Source organism: Mandrillus leucophaeus, unplaced genomic scaffold, assembly GCF_000951045.1.
Source record: "Mandrillus leucophaeus isolate KB7577 unplaced genomic scaffold, Mleu.le_1.0 Scaffold53, whole genome shotgun sequence".
Classification (NCBI taxonomy): domain Eukaryota; kingdom Metazoa; phylum Chordata; class Mammalia; order Primates; family Cercopithecidae; genus Mandrillus; species Mandrillus leucophaeus.
This window is the reverse complement of record NW_012105697.1, coordinates 1,172,832-1,190,295: the sequence shown is the minus strand read 5'-3', so window position 1 is coordinate 1,190,295 and position 17,464 is coordinate 1,172,832. Positions and strand designations below refer to the sequence as shown.

At 56.7% G+C, this 17,464-nt stretch overlaps 1 protein-coding gene across 1 annotated transcript in view; it reads left to right on the top strand.

Annotated features, from left to right (window-relative positions):
- The first annotated feature begins 6 nt into the window (after positions 1-6).
- Positions 7-17,464, top strand: part of PPP6R1 (protein phosphatase 6, regulatory subunit 1) — a 36,644-nt gene continuing 19,186 nt past the window's right edge. Inside the window, exons 1-10 of the mRNA XM_011996953.1 lie at positions 7-20; positions 10,420-10,652; positions 12,159-12,345; positions 12,435-12,572; positions 12,652-12,717; positions 15,213-15,325; positions 15,422-15,535; positions 16,077-16,239; positions 16,325-16,477; positions 16,570-16,704. Of these exons, the coding sequence (XP_011852343.1) occupies positions 10,426-10,652; positions 12,159-12,345; positions 12,435-12,572; positions 12,652-12,717; positions 15,213-15,325; positions 15,422-15,535; positions 16,077-16,239; positions 16,325-16,477; positions 16,570-16,704 (1,296 nt within the window). The 5' untranslated portion in view covers positions 7-20; positions 10,420-10,425. The remainder of the gene's footprint in view (positions 21-10,419; positions 10,653-12,158; positions 12,346-12,434; positions 12,573-12,651; positions 12,718-15,212; positions 15,326-15,421; positions 15,536-16,076; positions 16,240-16,324; positions 16,478-16,569; positions 16,705-17,464) is intronic.

The window sequence follows — 17,464 nt, the reverse complement described above, 5'->3', positions numbered from 1 at the left end:
GCCGCCGCCCCCCCTCGCAGGTGAGCGGCCCGTGTCGCCCGACCCTGCCTCTCCAGGACCAGGCCCCCCACGTCTTGCCCTCTCCGGACCCCCGCCGGTCTTTTCTGCTTGGGATCCTCCTTCCTTCGGGTTCCCTCTCCACGGGCCCCCGTTTCTTCTCCCTCGACCCTCTCCAGTCTCTTAATCTCTCCTCAGCTCCCCCGCCACCCACGTCTCAGTGTCTTGCCCTCGGGCTTTTCCCACCCGCTCTCTTTGCAGCTGCGCTCCCCAGTCCCTGAGCCTCAGCTCCGCTCTCTTGCCTCTCTGGCCGGTCCCCCGGCTCCCCAGGAGTCCTTCCCCCTGGTTACCCTGGACTTTGCCCGCTTACACCCGTCTCTCTCGCCCCAGTCTCTGCCCCGCCGCCTCTTCCGCGGCGCAGCCTCCTTAGATCCGTTGCCTGTCACCCCGGAGCTCAGGACTGGGGGAGCGGGGCTTGTCTTCACCTTGACCGACCCTCTCCCGCCTCCGGTTTCTTGTGCGAGGGACCTGGGAGCAGCCACCACTCCGGCCTGCTTCAGTGAGATGAAGCCTGCTGAGGGCAGGCAGGGCGCCTGGCGCTGGGCTCCGAGGAGGGGTCATCAGTCCTAGGCCCTGCCCTGGAGGTGGGGCCGGTCCCTGGAGGGGGGGGGGGACAAAGGCAGAACCGGACAGTCACAATTCCTGTGTGTTGTGATGGAGGTAACTTAGGGAGCTGCAGGGGGCCACAGAGCGCAAGGCACTGGTGAGACTGGCTGGCTGGATGGCTTTTTCTGTCTAGGAAGGATGAGTAGGAGGTGACAGATGGAGAGTGGGAAGAAGGGCCTTCCGGGGGGGAAGGAGCAGCACGTGCAGATATGTCAAGGAAGGAAGGTCGGAGTCCTGAGTGGAGATGTGTTGGGAGGGTGAGGGGCAGAGTAGCTCGGCCCGGGGTGCTTGTCCGGGCCTTGAATGGGACCTCTGGTTGGGGTCTTTCTTGCTCGCTCTTTGTACACACAGACATGACCATAAACATCCGCCTGAAAAGCAAGATGTTTCAGTAAAGGCAGCTGCGTACTGGGTTCACAGTTGTAGAGAAACTGCAGTGGGATTTCATCCAGCCCAGGGGCGAGGATCTAACCATCACCGTGCCCTGCAAATGCAGCAAGGACTGGAGATTGCCTGAGTAACCCGTGATGAGGACTTGGTTTACATCCATGCACAACACACGTGGAAATGCTCACGGCACCCGGCCACGTGTGCTTACTAGTGGTGGAACGGCTGTTGGAGCTGCTTGTGCTGTTTAAAATGTTATGCTTTTTTTTTTTTTTTTTTTTTTAACGTTTGCCCAACATGTATCATTTTGCATAAGTTACATGAGACCACCTAACTCTAGTTCTGGGATTGGGATCATGAGAAGGCAGTCCAGCTAATTGTTAGAGGACCTTTTGTCAGACAGACCTAGGCCGAGTCTGGCTTCTGCTTTTCCAAGTGGTGAGACCTTGGACAAGTTGTTCTTCATCTGTAAGTGGGGATAGCAGACTGCTCTCCTCAGAGGGTAGCTCTAGGGATTAAGTGCAAGGTTTGTAGAAGCCTGGGGCAGAATGCAAGGTACATTGTGCTCTGCAATCAGTAGCTCTTTGGATGATGGTGATGATTTTGAGACTGAGTTTTGCTCCATTGCCCAACCTGGAGTGCAGTGGTCTAATCATTGCTCACTGCAGCCTTGAACTGCTGGACTCAAGTGATCTTCCCGCCTCAGCCTCCTGAGTAGCTGGGACTACAGGCACGTGCTGCAATGCTTGCTCAATTTTTGTATTTTTTTGTACACGCCCGGCTAATGTTTGTATTTTTTGTAAAGACTGGGTCTTGCTATGGTGCCCTGCCATGGTGCCCAGGCTGATTTCAAACTCGTGAGCTCAAGCAGTCCCCCTGCCTAGCCTCCCAGAGAGCTGGGATTATAGGTGTGGGACACCATATCTGGCCGTTCTTTCGATTGTTATTTGATTTGGGAGTGTCTGTTGCAGTGGTTCTCAGCTGGGGACAGTTGGCGATATCTGGAGATGTTTTTGGTTGTTCCAACTGGGGGGAGTGCTGCCAGTATCTGGTGAGTGGAGGTGGAGGCCAGGGATGTTGCTAAGTGTCCTCCAATGCACGGGCAGTCCCAGCACCAAAAAGAACTGTCCAGCCCAGATGTGGGCAGCGCAGAGGAGGAGAGCTTTGCTCCACTGCTGGGGTGCTGTGTGTCGTTGTGGCTCATTTGCTCTGTTGTGACTCCTGAGCTGTGTGTTGGTGAGTTGTGTATTGCGAGTTGCCACCATCTTTGTGGCCGTTAGCTTTTGTTGGTTAATCTACTGTTTCTTTCCATTCGAGGAGAACCTGCTTGTCTGGTACCCCTCCCCATTTTTTTTTTTCTGGGATGTGGCCCAGTGATCTTAACAGAACACCTTTCTCCGGCTTCAGTTCTCATTAATTCAACAAGTAGCTTTAGTTGGGCCTGGCCTTACGCTAGATCCTGGGAAGTCAGCATGTTTCAGGGGGAGGCAGATGACTGAACAGGTACATCCTGTCACAGAGCCGAGGCTCACGTGCTGTCCTAGGGTGACTGTGGCATGCTGTGGAAGCAGTGTGGAGCAGGCCCCAACACAGATGCAGTGGGGAGGCTCCCTGGAGGAAGTGGTGTCTGTGTGGGGGCCTGAAGGACCCAGGAAGAGCTAGTCAGGCTCGAAGAGCTCAGGGAAGGAGGAGGGAGCAGCCCAGTCCGGGCCAAGGGCAGTCAGGTGTGGCACCCACGCAGGAGATAGCAAGAGATGAGGTGAGAGAAGCCTGGGAGCTTTGGTGAGAGTGAGGGGCCTTCCCAGAGTAGGAATCACTCGGCACCCGGCTTGGTGGGGCTCACCCGCCTTTCCATGCCAAACTGTGGTTTTTCCTTTGCACGCCAGTTTTGTGGGTCTTTCTCCACAGGGTGCTGCCTTACAGTAGCCCCATCTGTGAGGTATTTCCCTGGTAAGGAAACTGGGGCTCGGTGGGGTGAGATCCTTGGTCTGGGCCTCAGAGATTTCAGTTTGGGGAGGTAAAATGGGAATGCACGCTTTTCTGACTTCGGATCACAGTGTAACGCTAACTCTGCCCCATTCTGTTTTTCCAAAGAGCTATTTCAAAATCTGTTTGTTGATCTTTTCCTTTTTTTTCCTTTAAACCTGTGGCCAGTTCAGGAGACGATCTGAATGTGGGCGTTCAAGTCCCCATCCCAGTCCTTGGCCAGTGTTTCTAGACTCTTCTGTTTCCCAGTTATTCCATTCCCTGGGGTTGGACCAGGGCTACCAGCTCCCTTGGCAGGGTGTGCTTCTGGGGCCAGAGGGGGAGCCACTGAGGGTCCTCTTTAAGTGGGGACCCTGCCCAAGGCTTTCCCAAGCCACAGGAAAGCCCTCGCTCATCATCTTGTTGGGTCTTGGACAGGTCCCCTTCTACCAAATTGGTGTCCCTGATTCCTGCTTGCTGAGTGGGTGGTGCTGGGTTCTGCAGCTGGCACACCCCGTAGGTCCTGCTCAGAGATGGTGGGGTGGCCATTACTGTCTCTGCGTCCCTGGAATTGGGTGTTCCCAAACCCCTTTCAGATTTGGCTGAGAGCTGACGGAGGCTTGGGAGATATTAGAGGGAGATGGTCTTGCTGTCCTTGGGACTCTGGGCCCTTTAAGGAGCTGGGTGCTGGCCAACCTGCTGCTGGTAGCAGGCGCTTTCTCTTCCTGGGGTACTGGCCAGGGGGCCAGGCGTTGGAGCTTCCGCTGAGCATGGGGGCAGCTCAGGCGGCTGTCTCTGGAGGCCCCCGGGGCCTTTGTGCCCTGGCCTCCATTTCTGGGTGCTCATGGGTCAGCGCGGGTTGAGGAGGGGTGACAGATGAAGCGTGGGCCCGTCAGTCCCCTGGCGGCAGAGCTGTGTTTGGACGGATGCCTGCAGCAGTGGGGATGGCTTTGTGGGAGCCGCCGTTAGTGCCTGTCCAAGCAGGGGAAGGAAGGGGCTGTTAGGCCCTTGAGGGGTGGCTGGTGTTGAATGCCCTAGAACACCACAGCAAAATAAGAAACCAGAGGCAATAGTGCAGAGCTGGTGGAGGGAGAACGGCAGAGGTAGTTTTCGTTTTTAATGGCTTCCTTTCTCATTTACAATTTCCCCTTCTTCCGTTTGCAGCCAGACTCTTGGTTTTCAAACGGTAGCTAAAAACTAGTGGTAGTCACTTCCGCTTTCTTGAAGTTGCTAAAAGTTGCAAAGAATGGGGGTGGCGGGGTGCACGGCGCCTGCAGTAGTATCCGAATGGTCTGAGAAAAAGTGCTTGAGTCACTTAGGCAAATGGGTAGAGTCTGTCTCCTGCTCCTCTGTGTTTAGCACCATCACCTTTGGGGTAGTGACGGTCCCTACCTGTCCTGCCAGGAAGCGTCTGGACGTGGCCTCAGGGTTGGACCGAAAGGGACTTGCACCTGCCAAGCTCCTGCTGTGTCAGGGCCACCTGCTTTAGCTCTGTGCCTTTCCACAGCAGCCCGCCCTGGTGGGCTGTGTCTCGTTTTCACGGATGAGGAAATGAGACTCAGAGAAGTCAAGTGTCTGCCCAGGTTCACCTAGTTAGAGAGTGAGCGTGAAACCCACCTCTCCTGCCCCATTCCCAGGGGTTCTAGCAGGCTTCATTAAGTTGGGAGAGGGGACTGAGAGGGCTTCAGGCCATAGTGCATTCAGAGTTTGTGGTGGAAGAAAGTTTTTTTTTTTCTCCTTTTTTCTGTTCTTCCGTATTTGCATCTTCATTCTGTTTAGAGCCTGAGAATTGAAGTTTGTAGTGTCGACCACCCGATTGCGTTTGAGCCTTTCAGTCTACTCTGGTTTTCAGAGGAGCCACTTGAGGGGGAGAGTTCAAAGGACTGTCTGGGTTCTCGGGGCCAAGGTTCTTGGATGCCACGCACCAGCAAGCACCCTCCTGTCTCGTTCTGGCAGCCCCTGCCCCAGTTCTCTGGGGAGCAGGGTTTGGAGGGGAAGCCTGATGCTTAACCATCCCCGAAGCAGAGGGTTAGTCTGTAGCAGGGGTAGGGGGTTTGGGGGCCGAGGGCTATGGCCTGTGCCCTTTAATCAGGTATCTTGGAAGTAAACAGTGGGCCTCAGTATGAGAATTTCTGCCTCTTGTTTAGAGACTGGGGCATACTGGAAGCCCCTTGCTAGCCATGTGGCTCTGCCACTCTGGGCCCCTTTTCAACATGAAACTGTCGGAATAATAAGAATTCTTCACTTGGTCTTGCTGTGGAGCTGAGACAAGTGTCTGCAAGTGCGGGTCCATGGATTTTCTACAGATGTGGGCTTGGTGCTGCTCCTATCCTGCCCCCATGGTGGAGGGGCTCACCTAGCTTAGGGCTGTTGGTGGTGAGGGATGGGGAAGGGGTAACCTGGGTGAGTGCCCCAGGGCGGAGCCTTGGCAGCTTCAGCTCTGCCAGGCTGGCCGGCATCTCGTCAGCTCTGAGGACGCTGGGGCATAGTACAAGGCCTGAGCCTGGCCCGGGCTCTGGCCCTGCCATGGCCGATGGCCTGAGGCAGGTTTTTTTTTTTTTTTTGCAACAGTTTTTATTGAGGTATTCCATACAGTTCATCCATTTAGAGTGCACAGCCAGGAGTGGTGGCTCACACCTATAAGCCTAGCACTTTGGGAGGCTGAGGCAGGCGGATCACTTGAGGTCAGGCATTCAAGACCAGCCTGGCCAACATGGTGAAACCCCATCTTTACTAAAAAAAAAAAAAAAATACAAAAAAAATATTAGCTGTGCGTGGTGGCGCATACCTGTAATCCCAGGTACTCAGGAGGCTGAGGCAGGAGAATTGCTTGAACCCGGGAAGTGGAGGTTGCAGTGAGCCGAGATTGCGCCACTACACTCCAGCCTTGGTGACAGCGTGAGACTCTGTCCCAAAAAAAAATTAGCCGAGCACCGTGTTGCGCACTTGTAGTCCCCACTACTCGGGAGGCTGAGGCAGGAGAATTGCTTGAACCCGGGAACTGGAGGTTACAGTGAGCCCAGATGGCGCCATTGCACTCTATCCTGGGCAACAGAGCGAGACTCTGTCTCAAGAAAAACAATAATAAATAAAGTATACAATTCAGTGGTTCTTAGTATATTCACAACATTGTGGAAACATCACCATAATTGATTTTGGAACTTTTTAAATCACCCTTTCCTTTCAGGAACTTCCCCCAATCCGCTCCAGCTCCTGAAAGCCTATAATCTCCTTTCTGTCTCTATGGATTTGCCTGTTCTGGACGCTTCACATAGGTGGAAGTCTGTGGCGGGTGGTTCCTTGGGACTGGCTTTGCTGGCGTGGCGCGGTCAGCCTTTCGGCCCGCCTGGTCTCCCACGGAGAAAGAGCCTCTGTGTGTGTGCTTGCCACGTCTCGGTGCTTCGCTCGCCACAGCCTTAGGCCGGAAATTGGCAGAGTCATGCTGAATGTGGCGGTTGCCCCTTGAGATTATTCTGGTCCCAGGTACACCCAGATCAGGAAATCCATGCCCCCGCTGCCGTCAGCACGCTGGTGAGTCACCTTTGCTGAGCCTGAGTTTTCTCCTCTGTGACATGGACACTCGGTGGTCGGCCCATCGCGTTCCTTGTCAAGTGGGATGGGAAGTAGGGGATGGTCCCTCGAGGAGGTCTAGCATCTGGGTAGAAGTGGCGGTGAGGAGTTACCGCTGTGCACACAGAGGTTCTCAGAGCAAGGAAAGGACATAGTTATATTTCCTTGTGAGGTGGTGGTGCCTTCGTCACTCTCGACACAGGGGAAAATACACACCCATTGCCTGCCTGGGTCGGCCCTGAGGGCCAGCCCCAGCCTCCCCAGCCTGCCCAGGGCGGTCTTGCACTTTCCCCCACCTCCTGATTCAGGCACCCTGTAGGAGTGGCTGGGAGGGGCCAGGGTGGGAGTGATTTCACTTTGTCCACGCCATGAGAGGTGCGGCAGCCTCCTTGCCTGGGAGGAGCTAGGGCCTTGTGAAAATGAGGTTTGCTTTTCAGCTAATATTTCTGAGCATTTATTGCCAGGGCCAGGTTCCGTGCTAGGTGCCGCCCTCAGGTGCCCATGGTAACCTAGGAGGAAGGTTCTAGAGGAAGCCTTGTAGAGCCACGAGTGTGCACCTCCAGCGCTTCATTGCTGTGTCATAGAGATGCTTCCAGGCGGCAGGTCAGAGTGCACAGCTCAGGGAGACGGAGACAGTGGTGACAAAGGCGGGGCTCGCTGCTTGAGCCAGGCAGGCCAGGGAAGGCCCTTCTGTGAGGTGAATGCTTGGTAAGAGATCTGAAGATGAGAAGAAATGAGACAAAAAGAAGACAGAGTCGCTGAGGTAGACCCAAGCTTAGTGTGTTCTGGAAACAGAAGGCCAGCGTGGCCAGGGCAAGTAGGAAGTGGGAGGCCATTGAGAGTCCCAGGCGCTGACCTGACGAGAGGGCGAGTCTGATTTTCCCGTCAGCAAGCTCTGCATGGCTGTGGGGAGGGGGATGAGCAGGGGGCACCTGCGGTCGAGTGTGAGGGGCCTGCTGTCACCTGGTGGTCATGCAGGCAGAAGGGGTGGAATGGTTATGTTTGGGGAGGTCAGTGGTGCCTGGGTCGGGGTGGGAGGCCTGAGAAGTCCGTAGATTTCTGGTGGTGCCTGGGTGGAGGAGAACTCAGGTCTCTGGCCGAGCTGTGCTGTCACAGCTGGTCTGGGAGGGACCTGAGGACCACAGCCCTCCACCCTGAATCCAGGGGTGTCTGTTGAGTAAGCACTAGGAGCTGGGACAAGGCGGACAGGGAGCTTACCATCCAGACAGGTCTCTCCAGGGTGGGCCTGGAAATGACAGGTTCCTCCCTGAGATGAGAGTCGGGGTCACTGTGGCCAGGGCTAGTCCCTCAGGCACAGCGAGTGTCAAACTCCTGACCTCGGGTGATCTGCCCGCCGGGGCTTCCCAAAGTTCTGGGATTATAGGTGTGAGCCACTGCGCCCGACCTTAGAAGGAATATTGGGAGTCTGGGCGTGGTGGCTTACGCCTGTAATCCCAACACTTTGGGAGGCCCAGGTGGGCGGATCACCCACGGTTAGGAGTTCGAAACCAACCTGGCCAACATGGTGAAACCCCATTTCTACTAAAATACAAAAATTAGCCGGGCGTGGTGGCGGATGCATGTAGTACAGCTATTGGGGAGGCGGAGGCGGGAGAATCGCCTGAACCCGGGAGGCGAAGGTTGCGGTGAACCTAGATTGTGCCACTGCACTCCAGCCTGGGCGACAGAGTGAGACTCCGTCTCAAAGAAAAAGGATTATTGGGAAAAGTGGACTGGTGAGGGGTAAGGGGTGAGTCACTGGGTGCTGCGGACTGGGACCTGGCAGACCCCCCAGAGGAGCAGGGGTTCAAATGCCTGGAGGCTGCTGCTGTCTCCCCCAGTCCTCCCGCTGCCGCCATGACTGTCATTGGTCACAGAGCTCTTCCCTCTGCTCCACTCTCAAATGTCATTGGCCAGGTTTAGGGACCTATAGTGTCATATCAAGGTTGTTGCCAGCCTGGAGTCACCGAGGCAGACCGGCAGCCTGGGAGCGAGGTCTGGACTGCAGCCTCCCGAGCTGAGCCCAGCCTTAGGGTGGTCAGGGTGGATGAGCGAGGAGATCCTGGCCCCAGGCTGGCCTGGCTTCCAGTTAGGCGGGAAGGAGAGGAAAGGAGGCCCAGGTGGCGTTTGACCTGCCTGAGGCCATGTGTGGGACTCTGTCCTGCCCGTTGTCAGCCTGGACTGCTCGCCTAAGCTTGGATGAAGTCTCTTCCCTGGGCCTGGTGCTCCATGTCTCCCTGTCTCTTCCCTGGGGTCTGGGACTGAGTCAGGCCTGGCGGTGACAGGTCAGAGGGGCTCGAGGACATGGTGGAGGCCTGTGCTAAGGGAATGACGGAACTGGAAGAAGCTGCAGAAAGGCGTTGAAGGAAAGGGACTAACATCTGTGCCTGGGAGTGACGGCGGTGCAGGGCTGTGGGAGAGGCACCCCGGCCTCCCGTGCCGGCTCTGCTCTGTTCCCAGCATGCTTTGTGGTGAGTTGGGGGCAGCAGTGGCCTTAGCTGGTGATATGGTTGTCAGGAGGCCGGTGACGAGCCTGAGCTCTGGTCAGTGTCTTAACTGATGAGAACTCCACAAAGGCTGTCTGCTGGGACCAGATGGCCTTTGAGATGCCAGGATGCTGCCTGACTTACCGGGCTTTGGTTGCCCCTTGTCCTCTGTGGCGGGGTGATGGCAGCTTGCTTGAGGGCTGCTGGTGGCTTGGACATCGTGTGTACAGCACACATGCAGAGCCAGGACCATTGTCACCAGGTGCCGAGAGCACACGTCGCAGGTGAGCTCTGCAGTGGACGGTCTGTGTGGAGGCTTTGTAGGGCCCTGCGGAGCAGTGACATAGTACAGGGCAGGGGCTCAGAATGGGGTTGCCTGGCATCTTGTTAATGCTCTGTGTATGTGTCCTTATTGCCAGTGAGTTCCTGTGCAGGAGTGTTTAGGGGCTGGAACCAGGCCGAGGAACCAGACGCTGTCCTCCAGAGGGCGGGAGCCAGCTCCAGATGGGGACAGGGTCAGGGCTGGGTGTTGCTGGCTTTGCTCTTCCTCTGCAGAATCTGTCTCTCCCACCCTGGGTTCCTTCAGGTCCTGGTCAGTGACTGTTCTGGGAGCCCCTCCCTTCCAACTTTTCCTCTTCCTCGTTCCAGCCCAGGTGCTGGGTGAGAGGATGGTTGGGGTGTGTTTGTGTGTGAGTGGTGTCCAGGCAACGGCCACAGCCTGGAGACGCACAGACTTCCTCTCTTCCTCCTGCCACCGCCCCATGCCTCCCACGCAGCCTCGGGTGATTTGCTGGGCCAAGCAGCAGCCGTGTGCTGAAAGTCATCGGGCGTTTGAGTTTGTTGAACAAATACAGGTTGAAGCAAATTTGAAGACAGAGGTTCAGGCCCCGCCCCTGCAGTGTCCCACCCAAAAGTAGGGATAGTGGACCCAGACCCTCATGGGGAGACAGGGCCTGAGGCCTCTCAGTGCACAGTGTCCAGCCTCTACTCGCATGCCCTGCACACAGTCCACACTGGGGACTTCACCAGGCCTGAGGCCTCGGGTGTGAAGTGACCCCCCGGACCTCAGGCGAGGTAGCCTGGAGGCTGGAGGTGGGGAAGAGGGGTGGGCTTCGAGGGCAGCTGTAGGAGCCTGGTACTCAGTGGGAGCCTTATTAAGCATGAGTGATGGAGGCACTGAGCCTGCGGGCAGTCCCAGGGTGGGGCTGGGCTCAGTGTGAGGGAGAGGGCTGGGTCTTGGGGAGAGGCTGTGCCCAAGGTGGGCACTCAGCCCCTGTGGTCAGCCCCTCGTCCAGCAGGGACTCCCCTGGGGCGTCTGACGCAGCGCTGGTTGTGTCCATGCCTGTAGGGCGCCATGTTTTGGAAGTTTGACCTGCACACAAGCTCACACCTGGACACGCTGCTGGAGCGGGAGGACCTGAGCCTGCCGGAGCTGCTGGACGAGGAAGACGTGCTGCAGGAGTGCAAGGTGGTCAACCGCAAGCTGCTGGACTTCCTGCTGCAGCCACCCCACCTGCAGGCCATGGTGGCCTGGGTCACCCAGGAGCCGCCCGCTAGCGGTGAGGAGCGGCTTCGCTACAAGTGAGTTCCCTAGCTCCTGGCCAGCTCGTCCCTATCAGCATCACACATACCTTCACTACGCAAGCCTCACAGCTACCCTGAAATGCGTCAGTATCAGTAAACTCCAGTTTGGGGATCAGGAAAGCGAGGCAGGGAGCAGCCAGGCCCCTGCACAAGGCCTCACAGCTCACTGGGTGCAGAGCAAGGAAGGCAGTGGCATAGTCACAGGAGCCACAAAGTCATGGGCCCAAGCGATCCTCCCGCCTCAATCTCCTGAGTAGCTGGGACCACAAGTGTGTGACAACATGCCTGGCTGGTTTTTCTCTTTATTCGACACTTTTTATTTTATTTATTTTTTATTAAAAAAATTTTTTGTGTGTTTGGGAAACATTTGTCTGCTATTGAAGACACTTTAAGATTACTTATTTTTTGGCCGGGCGCGGTGGCTCAAGCCTGTAATCCCAGCACTTTGGGAGGCCGAGACGGGCGAATCATGAGGTCAGGAGATAGAGACCATCCTGGCTAACACGGTGAAACCCCATCTCTACTAAAAAAATACAAAAAACTAGCCAGGCGAGGTGGCGGGCGCCTATAGTCCCAGCTACTCGGGAGGCTGAGGCAGGAGAATGGCGTAAACCCGGGAGGCGGAGCCTGCAGTGAGCTGAGATCCGGCCACTGCACTCCAGCCTGGGTGACAGAGTGAGACTCCATCTCAAAAAAAAAAAAAAAAAAAAGATTACTTATTTTTTAATCCAAGTGATACTCAAAAGACACTTTTTTTTTGTTTTTGGAGACTCACTCTGTCACCAGGTTGGAGTGCAGTGGCATGATTGGCTCACTGCAACCTCTGCCTCCCGGATTCAAGTGATTCTCCTGCCTCACCCTCCTCAGTAGCTGGGACTATAAGTCACCATACCTGGCTAATTTTTGTATTTTTAGTAGAGACAGGGTTTCGCCATGTTGCCCAGGCTGGTCTCAAACTCCTGACCTCAAGTGATATGCCTGCTTTGGCCTCCCAAGGGGCACCTCCCCACAGTCCTAGAGCAGATTGTGGTCCCTGAGGGCCTTGAATGGCATGCTGCTGAGGTGGCTCTTGTCTTGGAGCTGTCAGGCACTGTGTGAGAGTTTGGAGAAGGGAGGCAGGAGGTGGGGCTGGAAGTTGAGCAAGGTTCCAGGAGTCAGCGGAACTGGGGCAGTGTACGGGGCCGCAAGTGAAGCCGCTTGAAGAGTCAGAAGGGATGAGCGTTAGCTGTTGGGGGATTGGGAAGCACAGGAGCTTCAGGACCAGGCTTGTCTTGGGGGTGGTGAGGAGCCTAGGATGGGACGGCTGGGTGTTAGCAGGGTAGGGGAGGCCTGGTGTGGGCCCTTATTTCTGCGTCAGCCCTGTCCTCTGCCTTGTCATGCCCTTTCCCCTTCCGGGATGGGGTCTCTGCGGCCCCAGGAACCCAGTGCCCGGTACAGAGAAGAGGGTAGAGCCTTGCCCCCTACCCCAACCTGAGCCTCCACCCCCCTGTGCTTGCCTCCCAGGTACCCCAGTGTGGCCTGCGAGATTCTGACCTCAGACGTACCGCAGATCAATGACGCCCTGGGTGCTGATGAGTCCCTCCTGAACCGGCTCTACGGCTTCCTGCAGAGCACCGGCAGCCTCAATCCGCTGCTGGCCAGCTTCTTCAGCAAGGTCATGGGCATCCTCATCAACCGCAAGACGGACCAGGTGCCCTGGCCCCCACCCTGATGCCACCGTGGGGTTGGGGGTGGGGGCTGGGCCAGGCCCTGTGCATGACGCAGCCCATGCGCCCCCAGCTTGTGTCCTTTCTGCGGAAGAAGGATGACTTCGTGGACCTGCTGCTGCAGCACATCGGCACCTCGGCCATCATGGACCTGCTGCTGCGCCTGCTTACCTGTGTGGAGCGGCCCCAGCTGAGGCAGGACGTTGTCAATGTGAGCAGGGCCGGCTCCTCTGGGGGTAGGGGGCTGGACACGGTGGATGGTGATGCAGCCCCCGCCTTCTCACCCTCAGTGGCTCAACGAGGAGAAGATCGTCCAGCGGCTGATTGAGCAGATCCACCCGTCGAAGGATGAGAATGTGAGTGCTGCCAGTGCCCCTGCAGCTTCCCCTTAGAGTCCGTTCCCCATGCCCAGCTCCCCGCTTTTAAAAGAGGAATTGGGGCTGGACGCGGTGGCTCGAGCCTGTAGTTCCAGCACTTTGGGAGGGCGAAGTGGGAGGATTCTTGAGCCCATGAGTTTGAGACCAGCTTGGGCAACATAGTAACACCCATTTCTACATAAAAACTTACGTGTGTTGAGTGTGGTGGTGCACACCTGGAGTCCCCGCTCCTTGGGAAGCTCAGGTAGGAGGATTGCTTGAGCTGGGAGGTCAAGGCTACAGTGAGTCATGATCACACCACTGCACTCCAGCCTGGGTGACAGACCCTGTCTCAAAAAAGGAAAAAAAGAAATTGGTGAGAAAAGAGAGCCTTGAGAACGAGGTATATCCATGCCCTTTGAGAAAAGGAAGGAAACTTGACTCAAATGATTCTCCCACCTTGGCCTCCGAAAGTGCTAGAAAGGTTTTTTGCATGACCCAGGAACTTGGCACATAATGCCTTGTAGGGAGGGGCCCTCCTCATCACCTGTCCCAGCCCTGGCCCCACATCCTTCCCTGCCCACCCTGACCTGTGCTGTTGCTGGGCCTGGCAGCTTTTTCCCTGTCTCCTGCCTGATTGAACCCCTCCATGTCCTAAGGGTCCATCCAGCAGCCTTGCTTTCAAGGACCCTCACATCCTCCCGTTTAGTTCTGGGGGGGGCCCCACATCCATGTGTTTCTCCAGCTTACGTCTCCATCTCTGTCCTGGTGCCCAGCACAGGGCCTAGTGTAGAGTAGGTGTTTGTCAAGAGCTTCCGACATCCGAGGCCCCTGGGAGCAACGTGTCCCTCCCCATGCCAGCTGCTGCCTCTGAGAGGCGTACAGGCTTGCAGAGCAGAGATATGGCTCTGGGCTCACCCAGGCTGGGGCCTGTCCCTGTGAGGGCCCTGAGGCATGGCCCAGGAGCAACACAGCCAAGCCCTGGCGGCTGCCCGTTGGGTTAGGCTCAGCTCTGCTTATGCTTTTCTCTTCTGTAGCAGCTTTACTGAGATATAAATTACACAGCATACGACTCACCCACTGAAGCTTACAGTTCAGTGCTTTTAGTGTATTCACAGCGTTGTTTATCATCTTGTTGAATTTAGATTATTTTTTATCACTCCAAAAAACAAGTCCTGCCTGTAATCCCAGCGTTTTGGCAGGTGAGGCTGGAGGATCGCTTGAGCCCAGGAGTTTGAGACTAGCCTGGGCAACATAGCAAGACCTTGTCTCTACAAAAAATTTGAAACTTAGCTGGCATTGGTGGTGCACACCTGTAGTCCTAGCTCCTCAAGAGTCTGAGGCAGGAGGATCTGTTGGGCCCAGGAGTTCAAGGCTGCAGTGAGCTACGATGATACCACTGTACTCCAGCCTGGGGTGATGTAGAGGCCGTATCTTTTTTTTTTTTTAGACAGGGTCTTGCTCCGTTGCCCAGGCTGGAGTGCAGTTGTGTGATCCCAGGCTGGAGTGCAGTGGTGTGATCCCAGGCTGGAGTGCAGTGGTGTGGTCTTGTCTCACTGCAGCCTTGACCCCCTGGGCTCAAGCGATCCTCCTGCCTCCGCCACATGAGTGACTGGAACTACAGGCGCGTACCAGCATTCCTGGCTAATTATTTTGTACTTGTAGAGATGGAGTTTTTGCCATGTTGCCCAGGCTGGTCTCAAACTCCTGGGCTCAAGTGATGCTCCCACCTCGGCCTTTCAAAGTGCTGGGATTATAGACATGTGCTGTCACACCCAGCTGAGACCTTTTCTCCAGAAAAAAGAAAAAAAAGATACCCTGTATTCATTAGCACCCCCTCCCAATTTTTCCCTTTCTCTTCTCAGCCCCTGGCAACCATCAGACTATTCTGTCTCTGGATTTGTCTTTGGACATTTCATAAAATGGGATCATACACCATGTGGTCTGTGTCTGGTTTCTTTCACTAGCATGATGTTTTGTGGCTCATTCATGTGGTTGCGTGGATCAGTTTCACTGTTTTTGTGGCTCATTCACGTGGTTGCGTGGATCAGTTTCACTGTTTTTGTGCTCATTCACGTGGTTGTGTGGATCAGTTTCACTGTCTTTGTGGCTCATTCACGTGGTTGCGTGGATCAGTTACACTCCTTTTTTTGGCTGATTAGCCCTCCCCTGTGCGGACAGACCAGGTTGGGCATACCCACTCGTCAGTCGAAGCTGTCTGGGTTGTTGCGGGCAGTGCTGCCGGCCCTGTGTGCGAGCTCGCGGGCCTTCTGTGGATGCCTCCTGTCCTGGGGAGCCTTCCTGGGTTCCTGTTCTCTCCACCATTTTCCCTCTAGCAATTGGTGCTTCTGTGCCCCCTTCTTCTTAACTCGTGTCCCTGTGTCTGGGTGACCGTTTTTTCCTGGATGGTCAGCTCGGGGGAGGGGCTTCCAGCAGCAGGCTGCAGAGGGCCCGGTGGCCCAACCAGGATCCTCACCTGTCTCTCCCCACCCCAGCAACATTCCAACGCGTCCCAGTCCCTGTGTGACATCGTCCGCCTGAGCCGGGAGCAGATGATCCAAGTCCAGGACAGCCCGGAGCCTGACCAGCTGCTGGCCACCCTGGAGAAGTGGGTGTGCGGGCGAAGCTAAGGCTGGGGGGAGCTGACTTGGGGATGCCCTGGGCCCCTGGCCCCTCACCCTGACCCCCACCCCCACCCCCATAGGCAGGAGACAATTGAGCAGCTCTTAAGCAACATGTTCGAGGTGGAGCAGAGCCAGTCTGTCATCGTCAGTGGGATCCAGGTGCTGCTGACCCTGCTGGAGCCCAGGAGGCCGAGGTGAGGGATATGGGCCGCAGACCATGCATGCTGCCCATCCCCTGGGGCTCTCTGGCCCCTCAGAGGCGGGTCTCGGTGTCCACCAAGTGAAACTGCCGCCTCCAAGTGGCGCCTTGCTCTGGTGGCCGCTTGTGCTCCCTGTGCGGTGGACAGTATGGGCCCAAGGGAGGAATCTTCCTGTCTTGTTTGACAAATGAGGGCGCTGAGGCTGAGGCCACTGCTGCAGCTTGTGTTGGGAGGGACCTCAGGCCCCTGTGCCCCTGCCTTACCATAAAGGCCTCTAGCTTGTTGGGTGTGCCTTCCCGCCCTCATCCCTCACCGGTGCCCCCACAGTGGACTGCCAATGCTGCCACCTGGCGAGCTCCCCACCCCACCCCACCCCAGCCAGGTGTAGTCTGAAGGGCCTCAGAAGAGAGCGGCGCTGGGGGCATGTGGCTCCTCGTCTTCCTCCACACCCTGCAGACTCGGTCCTTGCGCCTGCTGTCGTGTGGGCACGCAGGCCGTCTAGGCTCACTCTGCCTTTGACCCTGCCCTGCTGCAGGTCCGAGTCCATGACTGTGAACAACTTCTTCAGCAGTGTGGATGGGCAGCTGGAGCTCCTGGCCCAGGGAGCCCTGGAAAGCACTGTGTCCAGTGTGGGCGCCTTGCACGCCCTGCGCCCGCGGCTCAGCTGCTTCCACCAGCTCCTGCTGGAGCCTCCCAAGGTCAGGGGCAGGGGTTGTGGTCCTTGGGGAGGCGGGGGAAGCAGGAAGCGCAGCCCTTGGGAACCAGGGCTCCCTGTATCTGCAGCTGGAGCCGCTACAGATGACGTGGGGCATGCTGGCTCCGCCTCTGGGCAACACGCGGCTGCACGTGGTCAAGCTCCTGGCCAGCGCCCTGAGCGCCAATGATGCAGCCCTGACGCAGGAGCTCCTGGCACTGGACGTGCCCAACACCATGCTGGTGCGGGACTGGACTGGGCTGGGGGCTCGGGGGCTGGGGGCTTAGGGGCTGGGGCAGGGCCTCTCTGGTACCAGCCCTGTGTCCTCCCATAGGACCTCTTCTTCCACTATGTCTTCAACAACTTCCTGCATGCCCAAGTGGAGGGATGCGTGAGCACCATGCTGAGCTTGGGGCCACCTCCTGACAGCAACCCTGAGACGCCCGTCCAAAACCCTGTTGTGAAACATGTGAGCTGGGACTCCCTGATCCCCTCCTTCTGGGCCCATCCCCTGTGGGCGCACCCTCTCCAGAGGCCTACCCCTCACTTCTTCCTCCCACAAGTGTTCGTTGGGTAGTGTTAGGTGCCAGCACCCAGATGGGATGTGGGAGGCATGGCCAGGGAGAAACGGGGATGAAACATGCAGGTGCAGGGAGCAGTGGGCCCCTGACTTGAACTGAAGAGCTAGGGGTGGGCGGGAGCAGACCTGCGAGCGGCTGTGTGTGCATGAGTGTGCACACATGAGTGTGCACACATGAGTGTGTGTGTGAGAGCACGTGTCTGTTAGTGCATGCATGTGTGTGAGCATGTGTGTGTGCGTGTGCACGCATGAGTGTGTGAGCATGTATGCATGTGTGTGCACGTGTGTGTATGAGTGTGTCTGTTAGTGCATGCATGCGTGTGTGAGCACGTGTGAGTCTGCATGCATGAGTGTGTGTGACCATGTATGCATGTGTGTGCATGCGTATGTGTCTGTTAGTGCATGCATGCGTATGTGAACATGTGTGAGTCTGCATGCATGAGTGTGTGAGCATGTATGCATGTGTGTGCACGTGTGAGCATGAGTGTGTCTGCATGCATGCGTGTGTGAGCATATGTGAGTCTGCATGCATGAGTGTGTGTGAGCATGTGTGCGCACACGTGAGTGTGTGTGCATGCACCACATACTCTTCGTAGAAAGACCAGAGAGACTTGGCTGGATGCCAGTGTCCCAAGCCCCAGCTTCCACC